This window comes from Mustela nivalis, assembly GCF_964662115.1.
Source record: "Mustela nivalis genome assembly, chromosome: X".
In the NCBI taxonomy this organism is placed as follows: Eukaryota; Metazoa; Chordata; class Mammalia; order Carnivora; family Mustelidae; genus Mustela; species Mustela nivalis.
In genome coordinates this window covers 41130825-41150226 of record NC_139040.1, presented here as the reverse complement: position 1 = coordinate 41150226, position 19402 = coordinate 41130825, and the positions used below count along the sequence as shown (strand labels likewise).

The 19402-nt window shown below is 35.4% G+C and overlaps 1 protein-coding gene across 3 annotated transcripts in view; it reads left to right on the top strand.

The window, feature by feature from the left end:
* Window positions 1-19402, top strand: part of IL1RAPL2 (interleukin 1 receptor accessory protein like 2) — a 1449628-nt gene that overhangs the window by 1425644 nt on the left and 4582 nt on the right. For all 3 annotated transcript variants that reach the window (XM_082717421.1, XM_082717422.1, XM_082717423.1), the window contains 2 exons: window positions 4182-4325; window positions 10644-10814. In XM_082717421.1, the coding sequence (XP_082573547.1) occupies window positions 4182-4325; window positions 10644-10814 (315 nt within the window). The remainder of the gene's footprint in view (window positions 1-4181; window positions 4326-10643; window positions 10815-19402) is intronic.

The following is a 19402-nucleotide window of genomic DNA, read 5'->3' as shown; positions in this document are numbered from 1 at the left end:
TCAGACTACACTCTGGCTTGTCTAGAAAAACTTCAGATATTTCCTTTGGAGTTGAACCTTTCAAACTTTATCACAGCATAGCCTGGCCTCAGTGGCTGCATTGTTTCCACCTGGAATAACAGTATGGCTTTTTTTTATGGAACAATAACTTCCTGATGAGCTGTAAGTCAGACGTTGAAAATGCCCTAAGTGATAATTATCGAGAAGAAACATTTTTTTAAAGATTTTATTTATTTATCTGACACAGAGAGAGAGAGATCACAAGCAGGCAGAGAGGCAGGCAGAGAGAGGGAGGGATGCTGGCTCCCTGCTGAGCAGAGAGCGCCATGTGGGGCTCGATCCCAGGACCCTGAGATCTCAACCTGAGCGGAAGGCAGAGGCCCAACCCACTGAGCCATCCAGGCGCCCCCGAGAAGAAACATTTGATGAATCCTTTCATACAATGAAAAAGCCTTTGATAAGATGAAAACTCATGTCTAATATATCCAATTAACACGGTCAGGCTTTCTCAGAGCAAAACGACCCTTTCCAATGCATCTTTTACCTGCACCTACCACTTGCTCACTCCCTGATGAACTATTATCAACAATTACAACTAACATTTTAGTAAGAAGTCCATCCCATTTGTGTGTGTGTGTGTGTGTGAATGAGACTGAATTTATGCTAAGGAAATTATGATAATTGTTTCTTATCTGCACATATTGCCTTTCCCACAAACAAATCTTATCACTGAATCTCTCTGTTCATTCCCAGTGCTACTGCCCCACTGCTGAACCCCCAATCTATACAGGAAATCCCCAGGTGGGATCTCCTAACCTGCTTACCAACTTATGAGATAACTCAAAACATTTCCAGTCTTCCCTCTCTCTAATCCCTTGGCTTCAGCTGCTACTTTGCCCATTCTATAATGTCCGATCCCCTTTCAAAGTGAAGAGATAGTTGGGTTCAAACTAAGAAGGTTAAAAAGAATTACACTTTTACTTTGAGTGCCTACAAAAAGTTACAATCCCACAAATTGCTATTCTGGATATAGCTATCTTTGTGATGTGTATATAAGACACAGTCCAAATAAAATGACTTTCACCTTCTCAGGAAATGTCCCTAGAAGTATAGATCCTGCTGAGATAGGAAATGGCAGTTGAAAAGAGAAGACAAAAGAGAAGCCAGGTATCCTGTGGGTGATGGCAATTCTGCCCTCTGATTATAGGATGCATGTTTCCCTTTTAATGTCTCTGCCTGGGCTGAATGAAAGAATACTGGTTGTCTCAGGACTAGGTACACAGTTTTCAACGTAAACAGCCATCATTAGGTAATATCTTTCAAAGACCCCAAAACCACAAAGGTACTTTTCATACCATGATTTTCTTCCATAAGAAGAAAAAAGGTTTCTGCTACTTGGGAGCACAAATTGTTCCTACTGCTGAAGTTTCTTATCTACCTAATAGCAACTCTACTCTGTAAATAGCATAGAAATTGCTGAAAAAATTCCCATTTGGTGACTTTGAAAGCAGTTGAATTCTATTCTGACCAGAAAGAGAGACAGACAGAAATATAGGAAAGAGTAAAAGCCAAAAATATTTACAACAGTAAATAAACATTTACAGCAGAAAAAAACATATTGAATCAAGTCAATCAATGTCCTAATACCAAACAGAAGTCAGTTTCTAGAGTAACAAAAAAGTCATTGCTCTGTCAATTTAACACTGGCTGTTATGAATGCATAATTGATGTAAGATGGTGAGAAAACAAGCAAAGATTTTGATATTGTAGCCCCACTCAGGTCTCATAAACAAGCCTGCCTTTCCACCCATATACAGCCACTGTATAGTGGCTCCTGGGGAGCTACATTCTATACAGACGGCAGGAGGCAGAGCTAATGTGTGGTATGACATTTTTTACCTGAAACATTTTGGCTCAGTTTTCAAAATGACTACCTCTCACACCAGGCAGGACAGAGATAGAATCCAGTTTCCTATCCCTACTTGTTATGGGTCTGCTCATGATATTCTTCATTAATATATTTTGTCCTTCACAGCAGCCCCACTCCCTTCCTTTTTCCATTATTCCCTCTCTCTCCTTACTAAAAAAGAGACATTTACTTATGCTTCTTACATTTCCACTCAGTGACTTTCCTGATTGAACATGCTGTCTCTGGCTTCTACCATCTCCTCTCTCACTCCACCTCCTTTCCAAGATCAAATTCTCTCTCCCCATGAAACCTAAAACTTTTCTTCATATGCTGGACTACAGAAGGCCCTTCTTTTCTCTCTGGTACAGTTACAGAATTCTTCAGTATCCTCTAATGAAGTGCACGAGACCTACTCAGTCCTTTCATTCTGCCTGGTGAATTGTAGTTTAGGTTATTTTCCTAGGAAGGACAGGAGGAGCCAAAATTCACTGCAAGTTACATATTCTTATGAAGCATTACCAATTGTTCTATGAAGCAAAAGGGAGAAGTCTTTCCTTTGTCAATTTCCAGCTGAAGCTTACAAAACAGTGGTATAATAAAAAGGGTCTTGAATTTGAAACTAGAATATCTGGGCTCACATCCCATCTTGGCCACTTCTTAGGTATATGACCTTGAGTAACTGAATTAAACTACTGAGTCTCAGATTCTTCATTTATAAATTTGCCCTATAGGATTCTTGCCCTCAAGGTTTACTTAGAGAATATATTAATAGACTGGTTGAAAATTTTATGTATAATATATATTACTTATAGTATCTATTTTATATATATGTAGTAGTATATTTTAAATACTATGTATTATATGTGTAGTAAAAATTGTATGTAGTATATATTATATATGTTTATCTTTTTCTTTAATCTTAATTGTCATATTGAGCCTGCCTAGTTTCTCTTAAGCAATAACCCTATGTAGAGACAAGGGATATCGCCAGGGAAATGTTGACAGTCTGGTTTTTAAGAGACCTTCAGGAGTGGCAGTCTGTTATGGTTAGAAATTTGATTTTGACAGTGTCACAGAATTTACCCAGCCAAGGAGGCTGATTGATATAAACCAAACTCATAAACAACTGATACACAAACTAGAAATTCACTCTCTTTTCTAGTTTCTAGCTACATAGTAAGCAGAACTGATAATTTTTAAAAGTCAGTTAGTAATTATGGAATTAAATTAAGGGGAGGTTAACTAATATTTTATGTAATTTTATCTATGTTTAAGATGAATGAATATCCCTATCACACAGAGGAAAATATGTCTTTGGTCTGGTGTCTTTCAGATTTAGTCTTTCTCTTCTAGACTTTGCTGAATTCACATTCTAAATTCTCTTCTGACTTCCCATTCCTCTGAATTTCATGGTACTATCCTCTTTTTTGATGATACCCCTTAGATTTGTTAATATCACTAATTAAGCTATGCATAAATCAAACCCTGAGCCTGGGATACATTAGATCTCCTTCCATTATGTGTTGATTTAATTTTTGCAGCTATTAGTGCTCTAGGGGTGCTCCTCTGGAGCAGCCTAGGGCTACTATCAGTTAGCCTAGTGTTGGATGAATAGTTCAAATTATTAACCTGGGTTTCTCATTCACTTTTAGTCACACTGGGCATATTATATTATATACATATAATAGTCATTTATTCAAATAAGTAGGGGGAATGGATAAGCTAATTTTCCCAGGTCACCTTCTATTGGATTATTTTCCTAGGGTTAAATGAAACAGTTACATCTTGCAAGCTCATTCAATCCTGATTTGATTCTTAGAATAATTTTATGCTGCTCTCATGTAGAATAGGGCCTGTGGCCTGAGAAGTACTAGATGGTAATTTTACTAAGTCAGTAAGATAATTTAATAGAAACAACAAAATACTGGCCCTAGACCCAGAAAAAGGCAGTTCTAACATTTCCCTGAGATACTCTTAAAACAGAAGTATATATGTAAGATTTACATGTGTTCAGAACAAATTGGGAGTGACTATTCCTTTTCAAGTAGACATCATTTTCAAGAGTAAAATTATTCAAATCTTCAGAAAAGAGTTAATTTTATGAAAATTTGATTTACACAAATGTATCGAGAACAGGCTACTTATCGCATTAAGGAAGAATCTTTTGGAAAGAAAAGCAGAATGGTTTGTACATCTTACAGACTAGAAATATGGAAAGATCCCAAGTGTTGCTGATTTAATTACCCTTTCCTGTTTATTCTATCTGTTCCAGATTTAATCTACAAAATTGAACTTGCAGGAGGTCTGGGAGCAATCTTCCTCCTCCTTGTACTTCTTGTGATCATCTACAAATGCTACAATATTGAACTGATGCTCTTCTACCGACAGCATTTTGGAGGTGATGAAACTACCAATGGTAAGCTGTATCCTGTTCAACTTCAATTAAAAAGCATGAATTTTTGATTAGGTAGGAGAATATCCCTAATCTTAGAAGATACATGATGAAATATTTAGAGTTACAGGGCTCAGACTAAAGCAAGTTACCCCTCAAACAGTTCAGAAAAAAAAATATGTATTTATCAAGAAAGAACAAAGGGGAGAAAATATTAACCACAGGACAATCTGGTTAAAGGATATACAGATGTTCTCTGAAAATATTTTATTTTTGTATGTTTGACACTATTTCCAAATAAAAAGTTTAACAAGGAGACATGAACTGATCTGGAACTAAAAAAATTGCTGTCAAAACCTTCCCCTTACTAAGAAATAAATTAAGAATCAATTCCATTATTTTCCTCCAGAAAATTAAGATTTAGGTACAGATCATTTTTAGCCATTTTTAACATTAAAAAAATAAGCAAATCATTTAAGAAACAGATTAAAAGCTATGAAAAGTCTTTTTTAAATCTCACAGTGCATCTGGATCCACATATTTTGGATGATTTTAGAACCAGTCTCAAAAATGACCTAAAGGATAGAAATTTAGAATGTAGTTTATAATTTTCTTATATTTGCCATCTAGGGCCCTAGAAATCTTTTGAATGAAATATCAGTAAAGCATTGCATTGAGCCTTGTTTCTTTGAACATTCAAAAATGATTTAATTTTTCAAGAGAATAAATTACCATATATCAAATCAATACCAATAAGAAATCATGACATGTAACTCGATATGCATAAAGTCCTCAGCCACAAACTACTGTAAGTCTTGGAAATGTATGTGTGGAACCCCTTAGGTAAACCAAGATTAAAAAGAAGTCCATTTTTAAGTCATTAAAAAGTCAGACTTTGATTCTACGTTTCATTATATTAAAATAATGAAGGTTAGAGCTTTCGTTTGTTTTTGTAAGATCATGGTCTTAAAGAAGAAGGATTCATGATTTTGTTTATTTTTATAGTGGTAGAAGAAGGGCAGGGTGATGACTGTAAAAAAAATTTGAGGAATCTTCAATATTGTTCCTATGTTTTCTATTATGTAAATAATGATGAGTGGATTTTAATTGACTTATGTTTTCATAGTCAATTAGAGAAATGTTGAATGTTGTTTGATGAGTACATATGCATGCTCTTTATCAAAGCAGTATATCTACCTAATTATTTTATTTTTTTTTAAGATTTTTATTTATTTGATAGAGAGAAAGATCACAGGTAGGCAGAGAGGCAGACAGAGAGAGAGATGGGGAAGCAGGCTCCCTGCTGAGCAGAGAGCCCGATGCGGGGCTTGATCCCAGGACCTTGAGATCATGACCTGAGCCGAAAGCAGAGGCTTAACCCACTGAGCCACCCAGGTGCCCCTCTACCTAATTATTATAGCAGTCATTTAAAAGTATTATAGACCCTTATTCAGGCATAGTTTCAAAATGAGAGATTAGGGCCTGTTCCAACCATAATTATGTGCTCCAACAATATATATGAAAGTATGGTCAGTTTCTAGATACAGAAATTAATATAGATAAATCTGACTTCTCAATCAGAGACAGACATATCTCTCTGATATGAGGAATTTGAAAGGCAGGGTGTGAATGGGGGAAGGGGAGGAGAAAATGAAACAAGATGGGACTGGGAAGGGAGACAAACCCTAAGAAACTTTTGATCTCAGGAAACAAACTGAGGGTTACTGGAGGGGAGAGGGGAGGAATATGGTGGCTGAGTATGGACATTGGGGAGAGTATGTGCCATGGTGAGTGCTGTGAATTGTGTAAGACTTATGATTTACAGACCTGTACCCCTGAAACAAATAATACACTATATGTTAATAAATTGAAAAAAAAGAAAAAATCTGACTTCTTACTTGCACATGTAAAATAACTAGATGAAATGTACTACTGAGGAAAAAGTTACTGATTCACAGGTGCCAACAAGTGGCTAAATTATTCAACTGGGAATATAGAAGACACATTGTCTAAATGAAAGAACATGAGAGGGAGGCTCCTGTGATTAATTTGTCTTGAGTCATGAATATAAGCAATTTGTCAATACCCTCTGTGATGATACAATTTATTGTTAATCTGCAATAATTAATTATATTCATCACCCACACCCAAGAATCCAGATTAACTGATCAGTTGTAGTACATATTTGTAAGGCTGAATCCATGCTAGCATCATAGGACATTTCAGGATTAAATTTTCTACTTTGCATCTACATCTCCAGTGTGGTTCATGTAGTAAAAAATGACAAAAATCTAGAGCATTTTGGTTAGAAAATTGTATGTACTGATTCCAAACCTGTTGTTTTAGGGAGCAAATGTAATGTGGAAGGAAGGGACTTCAAGGGTTTTCATTAGGAAGGAGAATTCAAATGTTTTTTTATTCCTACATGGAAACTTAGACCTTAAATATACAACACCTGTACTAGCTGAATGGAATACTAAAAAGTCAGCAGGTATGTGGTGAGGATGAATAAATGAACATTAAAGTTCTATTAGAAATACTTGGTTTCATGATGCCAAATATCAGCTAGATAACTTCCAATTTTTCATTTCTTTATTTAAGTACTTTGGCATCTCATGGACATATCTTAGTTTTACCCTTATACTTTTTTTCATATTTTCTCTTTAATTCATAGGTATAGTAGCATTTTTGAAAGTTCTTATAAAAATGCCTTGTTTTTATAAAATAAAATCAATCCAACAGACTTTTACTTCTTAATCATTCTTTATAAACCTCATTTCATTTTATTTTTTTTTTAAGATTTTATTTCTGTATTTGACAGAGAGAGATCACAAGTAGGCAGAGAGGCAGGCAGAGAGAGAGAGAGAGAGAGAGAGAGGGAAGCAGGCTCCCTGCTGAGCAGAGAGTTCGATGTGGGACTCGATCTCAGGACCCTGAGATCATGACCTGAGCCGAAGGCAGTGGCTTAATCCACTGAGCCACCCAGGCGCCCCGTCATTTCATTTTAATCCACCAATGATAGCTTCATTTATTTGACCTTTGAGTTGTTCAGTCATTAAATATTAATTAAGTGTCCACTATGTGGCAGGCTTTATGTATGATATATTTACTTATATTCCTCATCTGGATCAACACATATACACATACTATAGTAGGCACTAGGGATATAATAATCCACAATGTTACACAGTCTTTGCACTTTAGAAGCTAAGGATTTAGCACTGTGTTTAGCATAGCCCTAGAACTGGGTTGTAAACAGGAATGGCTTCCTGGTGGTGAACAGGATTAAAATGAGCTTTGAAAACTGGAAGGACAGGAGTGACAACAGGAAAATTCTTCAGTTTGGTTCCCTTCCTCATAACTTCTCTCTTCACTGGGAACAATATACGCATGGTGATTGCTGTGCAAGCTCTCTTTCTTGTAAGTCTCTGCCATCTGCATTGTGCTCTATTTTCTGGTTCCTCAGATGAGCTTAGTCAGCATGATTTAACACAGAAGAAGGCTCATTAGCCTTGCCTAGCAGAGTGGTGTTACTTAATTGCCTTTTGGTTTTAAAACAATTTTCAGGCCTTGTTGTTAACCTTATTTACATCATGTTGTTGATTTTGCTCTTCCATCTTGCTCCTCTCTAAGAGCAACAGCTGTGGATATTCATGAGATTTTCTTGGCTGCCTATATAAGGCTGAAGTGCGTTTTTTAAACTGTGGCATCTGCATCGCTGCTTGCTCACTAACTGGCATCTTAGAGCTTCTGGGACATCTGACATGGTGGCTTTAAGAGCACTCTTCCTGTTCTGTCCAGCCACCATAAGCTCTTTAATTCTTTAAATTCTTTAAATATTTAATTCATTTTAAAGGGACATGACTAAAATCAGAAGCAACACTTTCCCAAAAGAATGGTGTGCTTCTAGAATGTTAGGTAAAATTTATTATCCAGACATGTTAGGTGTTAACAGATATCAAAGACATCCACGTTCTTTATCACAAATTGATTTGGGATATGCAAATATGGCAATATTTTTCTAGAAGAAAGTCTGTAGCATCACCTATATTAAGGTATAGGTGAAACAAGTAGGGACGAGGAATATGTGAGTTTAGGCATGTTTGGAGGGCAAATAGTCTTAGGATAAACAATATAGACAAAAATATAAAAGGCCTGGCTCAATGAGTGAAAGAGGTAGTCATTACAGATGGTTAGCTCATAGTAGATGCTCAACAAATCACAGCTGAATAAATTAATAAGTAGTTGAATTTAAGGAGTTTGCAAAGCAGAAATGTCATCAAAATCAGAGGAAACAAGGGTCTAGTCTGACATTATGGAATTTGAGGCAGCAGCATCATCCATTAAGAACAATGAAATACATTCTGTTCATAGGAATGGATCTGTTTGTCCTTTGGCCTATTTTATTCTTCCAGCTGTGTATCATCAGCAGCTCTAAGTCCCAGGTCAGTAATTATAATTGGAGAAAGTCAAGGACTTGCAGGTGCATCCTGAGCTTGATTGGAACAAGGGCAGAGGTGCTAAGATTACCAGGAGGTTCTTACATTAGCATTGCTTATGAACATTCTCACTTCCAAGTGGTGTTTTATGCATATGAGTGGAATGTGCCCCATTTGTAAGCCAAATGATCTCAACTATCCAGGGCAGTCCTTCATGTGCATCTGTTTCTTGGCAATCAAGTAACCCAACCAAGTTTTATGGAAGCCTTTTCCAGCCAGAGGACATGCTAAAGAAAAACCTCTTGTCTTCAGGCACCATCAAAACGTAAATTACCAGAGTTCCTTTCATGTGGGGGTGGTGAAGACTGGAATCTTACTAGAATTAGAAAAATATAATCCTGCCTCAGATATCACTAGATAATCAAGGTGTGCCATGTACTTCTACTCTAAGGTATTTATATGTCTCCATATACCTATCATTTATTTCTCCTTTAGTAGGTAGAACTAAATCATTAATGGTATAGATGAGTGGCTGCTTCATTCTGTAAATTACATTTTGGTCAGGATTTGCTATATTGTAATCAGGTCTGCTTTAATGGAAAATATTGATGAGGTTTAGAAACAAACCCTGAAATATTTGCCTATCTTTTAAAATTATTATTTGCAAGTAACAAGGTTTACTAAATATTAACAGTTTCACTTAAGTCTATGTTCACTAGGGGCACCTGGGTGGCTCAGTGGATTGAGCCGCTGCCTTCAGCTCAGGTCATGATCTCAGGGTCCTGGGATCGAGCCCCGCATCGGGCTCTCTGCTCAGCAGGGAGCCTGCTTCCTTCTCTCTCTCTCTGCCTGCCTCTCAGTGTACTTGTAATTTCTCTCTGTCAAATAAATAAATAAAATCTTTAAAAAAAAAAGTCTATGTTCACTACATTAACTTTTAAAAATAATTTTCTATAAATAAGGGAATTTAGAAAACCACTATAACTTTTCCAATGTGGCTTTTCTAAAACCAATGGAGACTAATATTTTGAGTGGTTGTATTAATAATTTTTAGGGGAAAAATATGTAAACATTTTACATTTTCTCTTTGGAGAGGCTGAAGAGAGAGAGCCAACACAGCAAAGGAGGAAAAAAATACTTTCTCAAAGCATAGTTAATTCCCTAATTGTGTGAAGGGAAAACCTAATTTAGCAATAATGGAAGGATGTATATTTTGAAACAAAGGCTTCTTTTGGAAGCTTGTGTCAAATTAGTTGGCCATGGATTGAACAAGAATAACAGACAATGCACTTGTATAAAACCCAGCTGCTGTCTCTAATATTTGATAATGAACTACTTTTTGTATATGAAGATGACAATACTAACCAACTGGAAATATGGCATGTGTTGTGAGTAGTGTCTCCAGGAGTGAGGCTGGATTATTTTGATCTTCCAGACTCTAGGGCCCAGCCCCTCTTGGATCTCTTGCACATATTTGTGCAAACGAGGTATATAGCCTGTGACCAAGTAACAGAGCCAAGCCAACTGGCACAGAAAAAGTTCAAATCCATGACTTTGGTCTATTTAGTCCTGCATTCAAACACACTGAGCTAATCATTCACACATCACTGAACATCACAAATATGTATAGTCACCAAAAGTCACAAATAATAATTCTCTTTTATTCTGTCCTGACTATAGGTTTCCCATTACCATGACTGTTTAAGCTCATATCATATGACTATGTTATGTGGAAATGTACCAGATTTCTTATAACATGGCATGTGGTTTATTTTTTTTTCTAATTGTAAAAGACAGTCACTAATTATACTGTTTAGTTCAGCCTGTTAATGGTTATAGACATTTAGTAGTTAAAGAGAACCTACTAATACATAAAACCCACTTGTTGTTCTTTGTATTTAAGACAACAAGGAATATGATGCCTATCTGTCTTACACAAAAGTGGACCAAGATACTTTAGAGTGTGACAATCCTGAAGAAGAGCAGTTTGCTCTTGAAATACTGCCAGATGTCCTGGAAAAACACTATGGATATAAACTCTTCATCCCAGAAAGGGACCTGATTCCAAGTGGAAGTAAGTACTTTCAGTTTTGTATTTAAAATTTTTGTTTCTTTTATGAAGTTACATGGAGGCTTCAGATGTCAGAACCAAGTATTTAGAAAATATGCCTTGTTACTCATTTCCAGATTTATTGGAAAAAAACACATTAAAAAAAATGTATGTGAGACTATGGGGTATAGAACTCACTGTGTATTCAAGTTATTTTAAAGAGGCTCTGGACTTGAATGTTACTTTTAAAATTTGCTACATATTGAAAGCTATATTTGAGCTTTTAGAATAAATTCAGGTTCAAGTAAAAAATTTATATTTAGTTCCTGTTCATGTTCAGAGTGCTGTACAGGCTAAAGTGTAAGGGGAATACAGGAAAGCTTAAAATATGACCCTGTCTTCAAAGAGTTTAAAATGCCATTGAAAGTAAATATAACTACTAGAATTAGTTTGCATATGATTCTATATTAATATCCTTGAGGAGGGTTAAAATGTGTCTACCAATCAGAATATGATAATTTGTACCCATGTGATAACAAAATTAAAAAGCTTTTATTTCCCATACTTCACAGTATATAAAATATACTCATATAATTCCATTTCATGTTTATAATAACCCTATGTAGAAAAAGAGTTGATACCATTATCCTTAACTTACAGATAAGAAAATAAGCTCAAGTACTCCAAGATCAGATAGCTGGCAAATGGTAGAGCTAGGATTAGAATGTGGATCTATTTGACTCTGGTTCTCAGTCTATTAGATCATGATATTACTCCAAAACATTTATTCAGATTATCAGCTGTCCACCAAGTTCACTAAACTGAAAGGAGATAATTTGAAACACTTGATTTTTGGTTGTTTATCTCTTTTCTCAGAATGCATATGTATCTAAGTATGTTTCTGTATGCACGTGAATATGCACACTTAAATGTACATAGAAAGAAACAAAGAAAACAGTATTTACTGGTCAATTACTCCCTGTACCACAAATGTAATAATTCCCCAAGCTCCTTCTCACAGTCTTCCACTCTTTTCTTTCTGTGATTCTTTTCATCTTTATGACTTGAGATACAAGTTCTACATTGATTGAACCCCAAAGAACCTGTTGATACCTCTGAGTCATTTTTGATTCTTCTGTATCTCTCTCCTAAATCCAGTGTCCGTTTCATCTTTTCCATTCTCAGTTTTACCTTCTAGTGTAGGCCTTAATCACCTCATTACTACAATGTTGATTACTCTCTGCCTTCCTTAGTATTCTTCTCACCCATCTATTTCCTCAAATATGTATAATTTCTTGATCATATCACTTCCCCATTCAACCTTAAATTGTTCAGCATCTCCTGTAGGATAAAATCCATAATCATCAGTTAAACACTCCTATAGTCTGGTGTTAGCCCAGATCAATCTCCTAAACTTGTTTTTTATCATTTCCTTACACCTTTCACTGTAACCATATTGTGTCTTTGATATACATTGTATGTCCTTGTAATGCTTTTGTTCATGCTAGCCTTTTATACCTTTACAAATCTTATTTACTCTTCTCCATATCACTGCCTGTATAAAAGGCCCATAATAATTTCTCCAGTCCAAAGTTCACACATAAAGTCACTTTTTGGCCTATAAACTTTTTTACTCCTGTGACATTTTATTTTATTATTTTATATAGTTTCCCATCTATTTATATTTTATCTACTCAGGAAGATTATAAGCTCCATGAGGGCAGAGACTATATTTCATTTATTCCATATTCCTGTCATCATCTAGCAGAAAAGTTGAACTCATTGAATGCTTCATAGGTGCTTATTGATTTTGTTTGAGCAGTGTCTAAGATAGAAGGAAATAATGAGAATGAAGTAAGTCAGGGTTTACATTTTTGCATGACAGTGTCTAAATGGCATTTTTTGTTAACAAGGCAAACATGAAAGCTAAAAAGGAGCTTTCTACTGGGAGAAAAAAAAATTGTGAGTAATTCATATGAATAGCTTCAGTCCTTAAACTAGGCTAAAGAGTATATTGTTTTTATTTTTTTATATTCAAAAGAATATTAAAAGGGGTTTAACATTGATATAAAATTAAAAGCATTTCTTAAATATTTTGTTTAATTTATTAGATTACTATTTTTTCTACTTTGTCATGAGTATCTTTTTAAATGTAAACATTTTGCAACATCAATTTTTAGAATTATATCCTAAATTGTATTAAAGTAATGTCATTACCAAAATGGAATTTGTACTCTCTGTTAAGTCATCTTCAATAGGATTCAATGTCGTGCTGGGCTTTCTGTCTTCTTGCATTCCAAAATTGTTGGTACCACAGTAGGCAGTCTTTATCAACTCCACCAGTTCTTCTGAAATGGAAAACAGTGCTTTACCATTGCATACATCAGAAAGGGAAATGGGGGTAATATAGAACACAAGAGAGTCACTTTACCTAGAACTCAGTAGATGACAATAGCTTATTATGTAAAGAAGAAGCTATTGTGCATAGGTGAGAGTCAGACCCAGGCAGCATGAAGGTCAAAGAGATGCATCCCCAAATTACATCTTATAGTCTATTTTGGGGACCTGACTGGTCAATTAATCAACACAGTGGGTCAATGTAGTCAACAGGTGGTAAAATATTTTACACCTCATTGAGTTAGTTAGTTGTTTGGCTCAATTGATTGAAATTAGTTGTTTCAGTGTATCAAAGACCCATCTGAACATCCTCTTTGACAATAGAGTGTGAGGCTTATATAAGCCATATTTCCTAGCTCTAAGTTACAAGATTTGAGTTGGGGACTGTAACTCACTGAATAAGAAGAGATGTTAGGAAGTTGTCACCTACTATACCCTGACATTTAAAGAACTTAACATAAAAACACCCAAGAAGTCATTAGGATGGCAGAAATTTTATAGTCCATAGAAGATCACTTTAAGTTTTTTTGAGATTATACAACCATCAGACTGAGCAGGGATTTGGATTCTGTGTACTCAGTGGTGCACAGGAAGACTCCTTTTATAAGTAAGCCATTTGGGACAACTATGCAGTTTTTAGATGCAACCACTGGAGGGTGTTTGATTTTAATCCTTCCTTCCTAAATGAGGAAATTCATGTTCTCTGAATTCTGATTTGCGAGTGTAACCTGCAGAAATTCTTAAAAAGGCCCTTTGACAATTTTTCTTTTTCCATCAACATTTTAGAGCTGGCTGAGCAGTCACCATGTCACGATTAACGAGTTTTTTCTTGGCATTTTTAGCATGCATTCAGGAAGTTGATGAAGTATATGAATAATATACTTGATTTACACATGAATGACAGAGTAGAAAATTTTGGACTTGGTGTATGTGTGTTATTAAAGAAGCTTCTGTGGTCTGTATTTGCAGCCATTGGTACAGATTTAACAGGTTATGCTATATAAATATAGACACATTCCTGGGGGGGAAAAACTAGTTACAATATTATAAGCTATGCTTGTCCCTCACATCTCTTTTAAAATATGTTGACCCAAGACTACTCCTTCCTCCAAAAACTAGCAATGAGGTCTTTGAGGATTGTAAAAGCAGACTTCATAATATCATCCTTGATCTACAACAATAATTTTCTATGAATCAAATTAATGAGGTCTATGTCATTAACCCATTAATGTTTAATATCTTCACTTTTGATGTATCTTCAGTTTCTTTTGGACCACTCTCATGGTATTCCAACTCAATCTCATTAGCACACATACCTTTCCAGTGCATACAGTTTCAAAGTACATGAAGGGGACTCCACCCATCTTCTATCTCCCTCTCAGTCTCTCTCTTCCTCATATGACCAACGGTTCTCAAAATGCTTCAATAGAAAGATGTTACTTCCCAAGATAAGGTTGTATCTGCACTGTTTCCACGTGCCCTACTAAGGAAGTGTCCTTTGGCCATCATGAGGCAGCAGAGATGGGGAGATTTGACACAAACATTTTTTTCATAAAGGCTAAAACTAAAAGTCTTCAGCTCTGGACATTATTTTCCTGGCAGTGGCCTACCTTTCCATTCTTGAGCCTGTAGCCAAGATCTTCCTTGTGTTTTCTCAGGTTTGGTGCCTGAATGTGGCAAGAATTCCTACTTTCCAGTAAAAATTTGGTTTGTCTCTTCCCAGGCTAGAAACATCTGTCCTGAGAATAGCAAAAGCAACTTTGTTGCCAACAGGCATCTGAATGTCAGAACTGACAGACAAGCAAAAGAAAGCCAGATAGAAAACACCCTACTCAAACTGCCTAGAGACACAAATTTGAGAAGTAGATATTTTCTCACCCCTGCAGCTGCTGGGTTTTGTGGTGTAAAGTACTGTACACAGAGCACATTTTGTTCATGGGGCCTAGTGGATCCTTGAGGAATGAACAGATGTGCTCTGAAGCTGACATGTGACCAATAGAACCCAGCTGTGCAATTGAGATCCTGAGATCGGGGACATTTTTGGATGAGTACCATTTAGGTTCTCTATCCCATCTTATCTCAGTGTTTCTGCAAGAATTAAAAAACATAAAAATATAAAGGCTATTGAATTAGGCTCAAGGCCACTGATCAGGTGGAGAAAATAACATTCTAAGACTAAAAGTAGAAACAACCCAATCCTGTAGCTGTTGCTTGCCTTTAAAAGAAAGCAATCAAGGTACTTAAAAATACCTATGTAATATTTATTAACAATTAAAAATTGAGCCGGTTCTGTCTGAAACTTCAGAAAAATCTATAAATATCTAAGTAGACTTTGAAGAGAAAAAAATTCCTTTAAAATGATTTATCTTAATGTTCCCTTCTATTCATAGAAAGACTGAGGGGATCTCTATGTGAGTTATTCATGCATTATTACACTAGAGAAAGACATTAGTACACTAAAGATACTGTCACATATATGTTTGATCATCTCTGTCTGCTGAAGTTATATTTATGAATTTGGCCTCAAGTATCAGTATTACTGAAGGAGTAATTGAGTGAGTGAAACTCAAGATTCCCATAACTCCTTCAGTAATTTAAGGGAAAATGATAATGTCTGATTACATTCTTACATTTCCTCACTATTCTAATCTTCAGTTTTCTAATACTTAGTGTTAGCCATGTGATTGTGCTGACAGTGGAATGACAAATGAGTGGAGAATACATCTGGTGTCAGATGATCCCTAGTCACTTCTAAGTGAGGCATGCAAAAAATATTTTTGTACATGGATCTGTAAGTACCCATTGCCAATAGTTCCTCTAATAGCTGGACATATTGGACACTATTCAAGTAAATTTTCCTTGGGGAGTAATAAAATCCTTTTCTAGGCATTCTGATGTCTGTGACCTAAAAACTGTGAGGCAGGGGTGACATGCACAACCGTGGAAATTTAACACATTGTGAGCAATTAACTCAAATGGAATAAAATTAGATATGCCCACTATCCCCTTCATGTTAAAGTCAAGAGAAAAGGAATTATACCCCAATATGCCCCCAAATGTGCTGATGTCAATGGACTAAAGTTTCTCACGAGAGTTTGAGGTTAAGAAAGAACTGTGTAGAATTTCAATCAAGAAGTCTACTGCTCGAGGGGCACAAAGAACAGACACCTTAAAAAAAAAAAAAAAAAAAGGATCAGAAGACCTGGATAAAACTGTCTTTAAGTACAAAGGAGCCACAGAAAAGACAATTTAAGGAGCAGGTAGTCTTGTTCCTATTCATAAGATTGCACTGAATGAAACTAATTCCATCTACAAGTTTCTAGGGCATGAGGGTAAAGGAAAAAAGAGGAGGGAGAGGACATTTTGCAGGGTGGGTTTTTTTTGGGGGGGTTGTTTTTTTGGGTGTTTTTGTTTTTGTTTGCTACTCTCCATATGATCTTTCCCTCAGTATTCTCTGAATGTTTTCCATTACCTATCTTTACTCTCAGGAAAGAGGTGAAGAGAGATTAGAAAGAATTTAGAGATGAGGATAATATTCCAGAGTAGATTCTACGTACTGTTATGCTTCCCTACCCACCCAACCACAGGTAAAATGTAACAGTAAAAGTAAAGGATTCATTACCAGAAATAACAGTCTTCAAAGTCAAAACTGTGAATAAATATAGTTCACTATACTTGCAAGGTCACAGCAAATCCATGTTAGCCATTGATCAACCAACCTTTCAAAAATAATTAATTAGTATCCTTAACATTACTCAGTAGAGAATAAAATGCTTACCAAAAAATTTAAGCCAATGAACTATCTATGAAATATCAAGCCAAGGACGTGGAGAGGGAGGAGAAAGGAAAAGTTTTTGTAGGGTAAGTAATACCACACACTGTTTAGAAAGCTCCTCCTTCCCACACATACACCTAGTTAAATAAAAATTTTATTGCCTCAATCTTTGTGGCAGACAACACAGGCAGAGCCTTACATCTGCCAGAGGCAGAATCAAGACCCAGATCTTTAGTAATATCAACAGACAAAGTCAGGTTGTCAACCTATATGACTCTTTCAACAGGTTAGTATTAAGCTTCATTATTTAAGATGCATATAGTATTTTCAATGAGACTACATTATAAATTGTTTAGTTATACCAGAGGGCAAATAGTTTTTTCCCAAATATATAATGCTGCATAATACATTTTTCTTTGATATATAGGACTGTTTGATATATAGGATTGATTTGATATATAGGAAACCTATATTATTTTTGCTGGTTTCTCCATACCAGTTAAAGGAAGGACCCATCTCAATCAATTAGAAAGAATTCATTTCTGATGTCAATTTAGAGATTAAATCTTGATTTTAAGTCTTATAATATTAACCCATAGGTTTTAGAAAATACCACTGTTGATATCTATGAGTTAGCTAATGTTAGCCAAAGATTAATGAATTAGCACCCATATTAATGCATCCTTTCTCATCTTAATGATTTGTCTGTTAATGGATGTACATAGCTGTGGGTATAAAAAACATTATTATTTGAACCTGGAAAAATAGTAAATTGTGTCTTTGTCTATAGGTTAGTTGTCTTTTAACTTTTTAAAAATATGCCAACTACCCCTAACATAACTACTTGGACATAAGATTATTTACAAGAAGCTAATCGATTAGTTTGATAACCTGATAAATCAGGTTAGTAGGCAGTAGCAAGACCTCATGGACATTCCTAAATATATAAGGTTTTTTTTCTCACTTGTTCTTCTGCCTACATCTGCAACAGATTCAGCACCTGAGATTTATAAGAGTACTGAGTTCTTTTGGGAAAGTATACATATCACAGTAGAAGCAATTTCTTAGGGCTGCCATTCTTCCTGCTTCTATTTTATTGCTTTATTTCTTTCTTCAGTTACGGTTTTTTTAAATAAGTGTCCTGTTTCCAAGTCACTTTTGTAGAGCTAATTCTATTTTTCTAGATGCACTGTAATTTTGGTTTATACAACTGCCCCGAAAGAATTTTTTAAATTGAATTTGCTTTCCTTTTAATAGTTTTAGTTTGTCACTTTCCTTGTTTCCTATTGGCTTAAATTTTCTTCATTCTCTAATAAGTACACACCCCAAAGTGGGCCTAGTGACTATGCATTTCCTTTCTAGAATATTTCCTAATTTCTGTCAACTCTCAAGATAGACAAATGAAAAAAGGTTCTTTGCACTTGCACTTATAATATGAAAAATGAATTTATACCAACTCAAGCACCCTTGTCAAAACTATGTTCAAGGGGTTTTTTTCTTTACCAGTTGTGAAGATCACAAATAATTTAAATGTAATTAGCTTTATTTTGTGTCTGATAATTTGGTATGGTTTCACAGCTTTGCCTAGAGAAGCAAAAGACTATCAGACCCAGGTCTCTTTAATTTTTTTTTTTTTTTTGTCATCATAGGTTACTTCAAACCAAAATCTATAAAGAAATAATTTAATGACCTTCTATTTCAGGGATATTTTATACTTCTTTATGTGGAAAAAAAAAGAGCCTTTGAGGGATTTCTAGTACTCAGTTGCTAAATTTGCCAGAATAAGTCAAGGCAAGATTTAATAAATATTCATGTGTGCTGTGGATTTAGGGACTTTTTAAAAAAAGTTTCCTTATTATCTCTTCTTGGTAACAAGCTTTTTAAAATGGTTTCTGAAGGTTTCTAAAATGTCCCTCACAAAACCACAGCTCTACCATGGCAAACACCACTGCCTGTCAGAGACTGCACTAACTATGGACCAGCAATGTCTTAACATGATACCTGTTTCTGCTTAGTTTACTTGGAACTTTTCCAAACCTAAATACCCTGATGGTCTCTAATTCAGGGGCAGCAAACTTTCTCTGTAAAAGCCCAGATAGTAAATATTTTTGACTTTGTGAGTCATATATGGTCTCTGTTGCATCATATTCTTTTTTTTTTACAACCTTTAAAGAAATTATTCCTTGCTCATAGACCATGCAAAAACAAGACATATTCTTAATGGATCATGCTCTAGTTTGCAGTCATTGGATGTAGACATGCAACCTGGGGGTAAGAGAGAAATTATTTGGGGTACTTGTTGCATAGAAGACAGCAACAACTCCCTGGTTAAAAATTAGGAAATAAAAAATATTAACTCTACCTGTTTGGTCTCTTGTTAGTTTACGTATATTTTTCACGATGGCTATGTCCTGTTTTTTTCCCCTAAAGATAAGAAGAC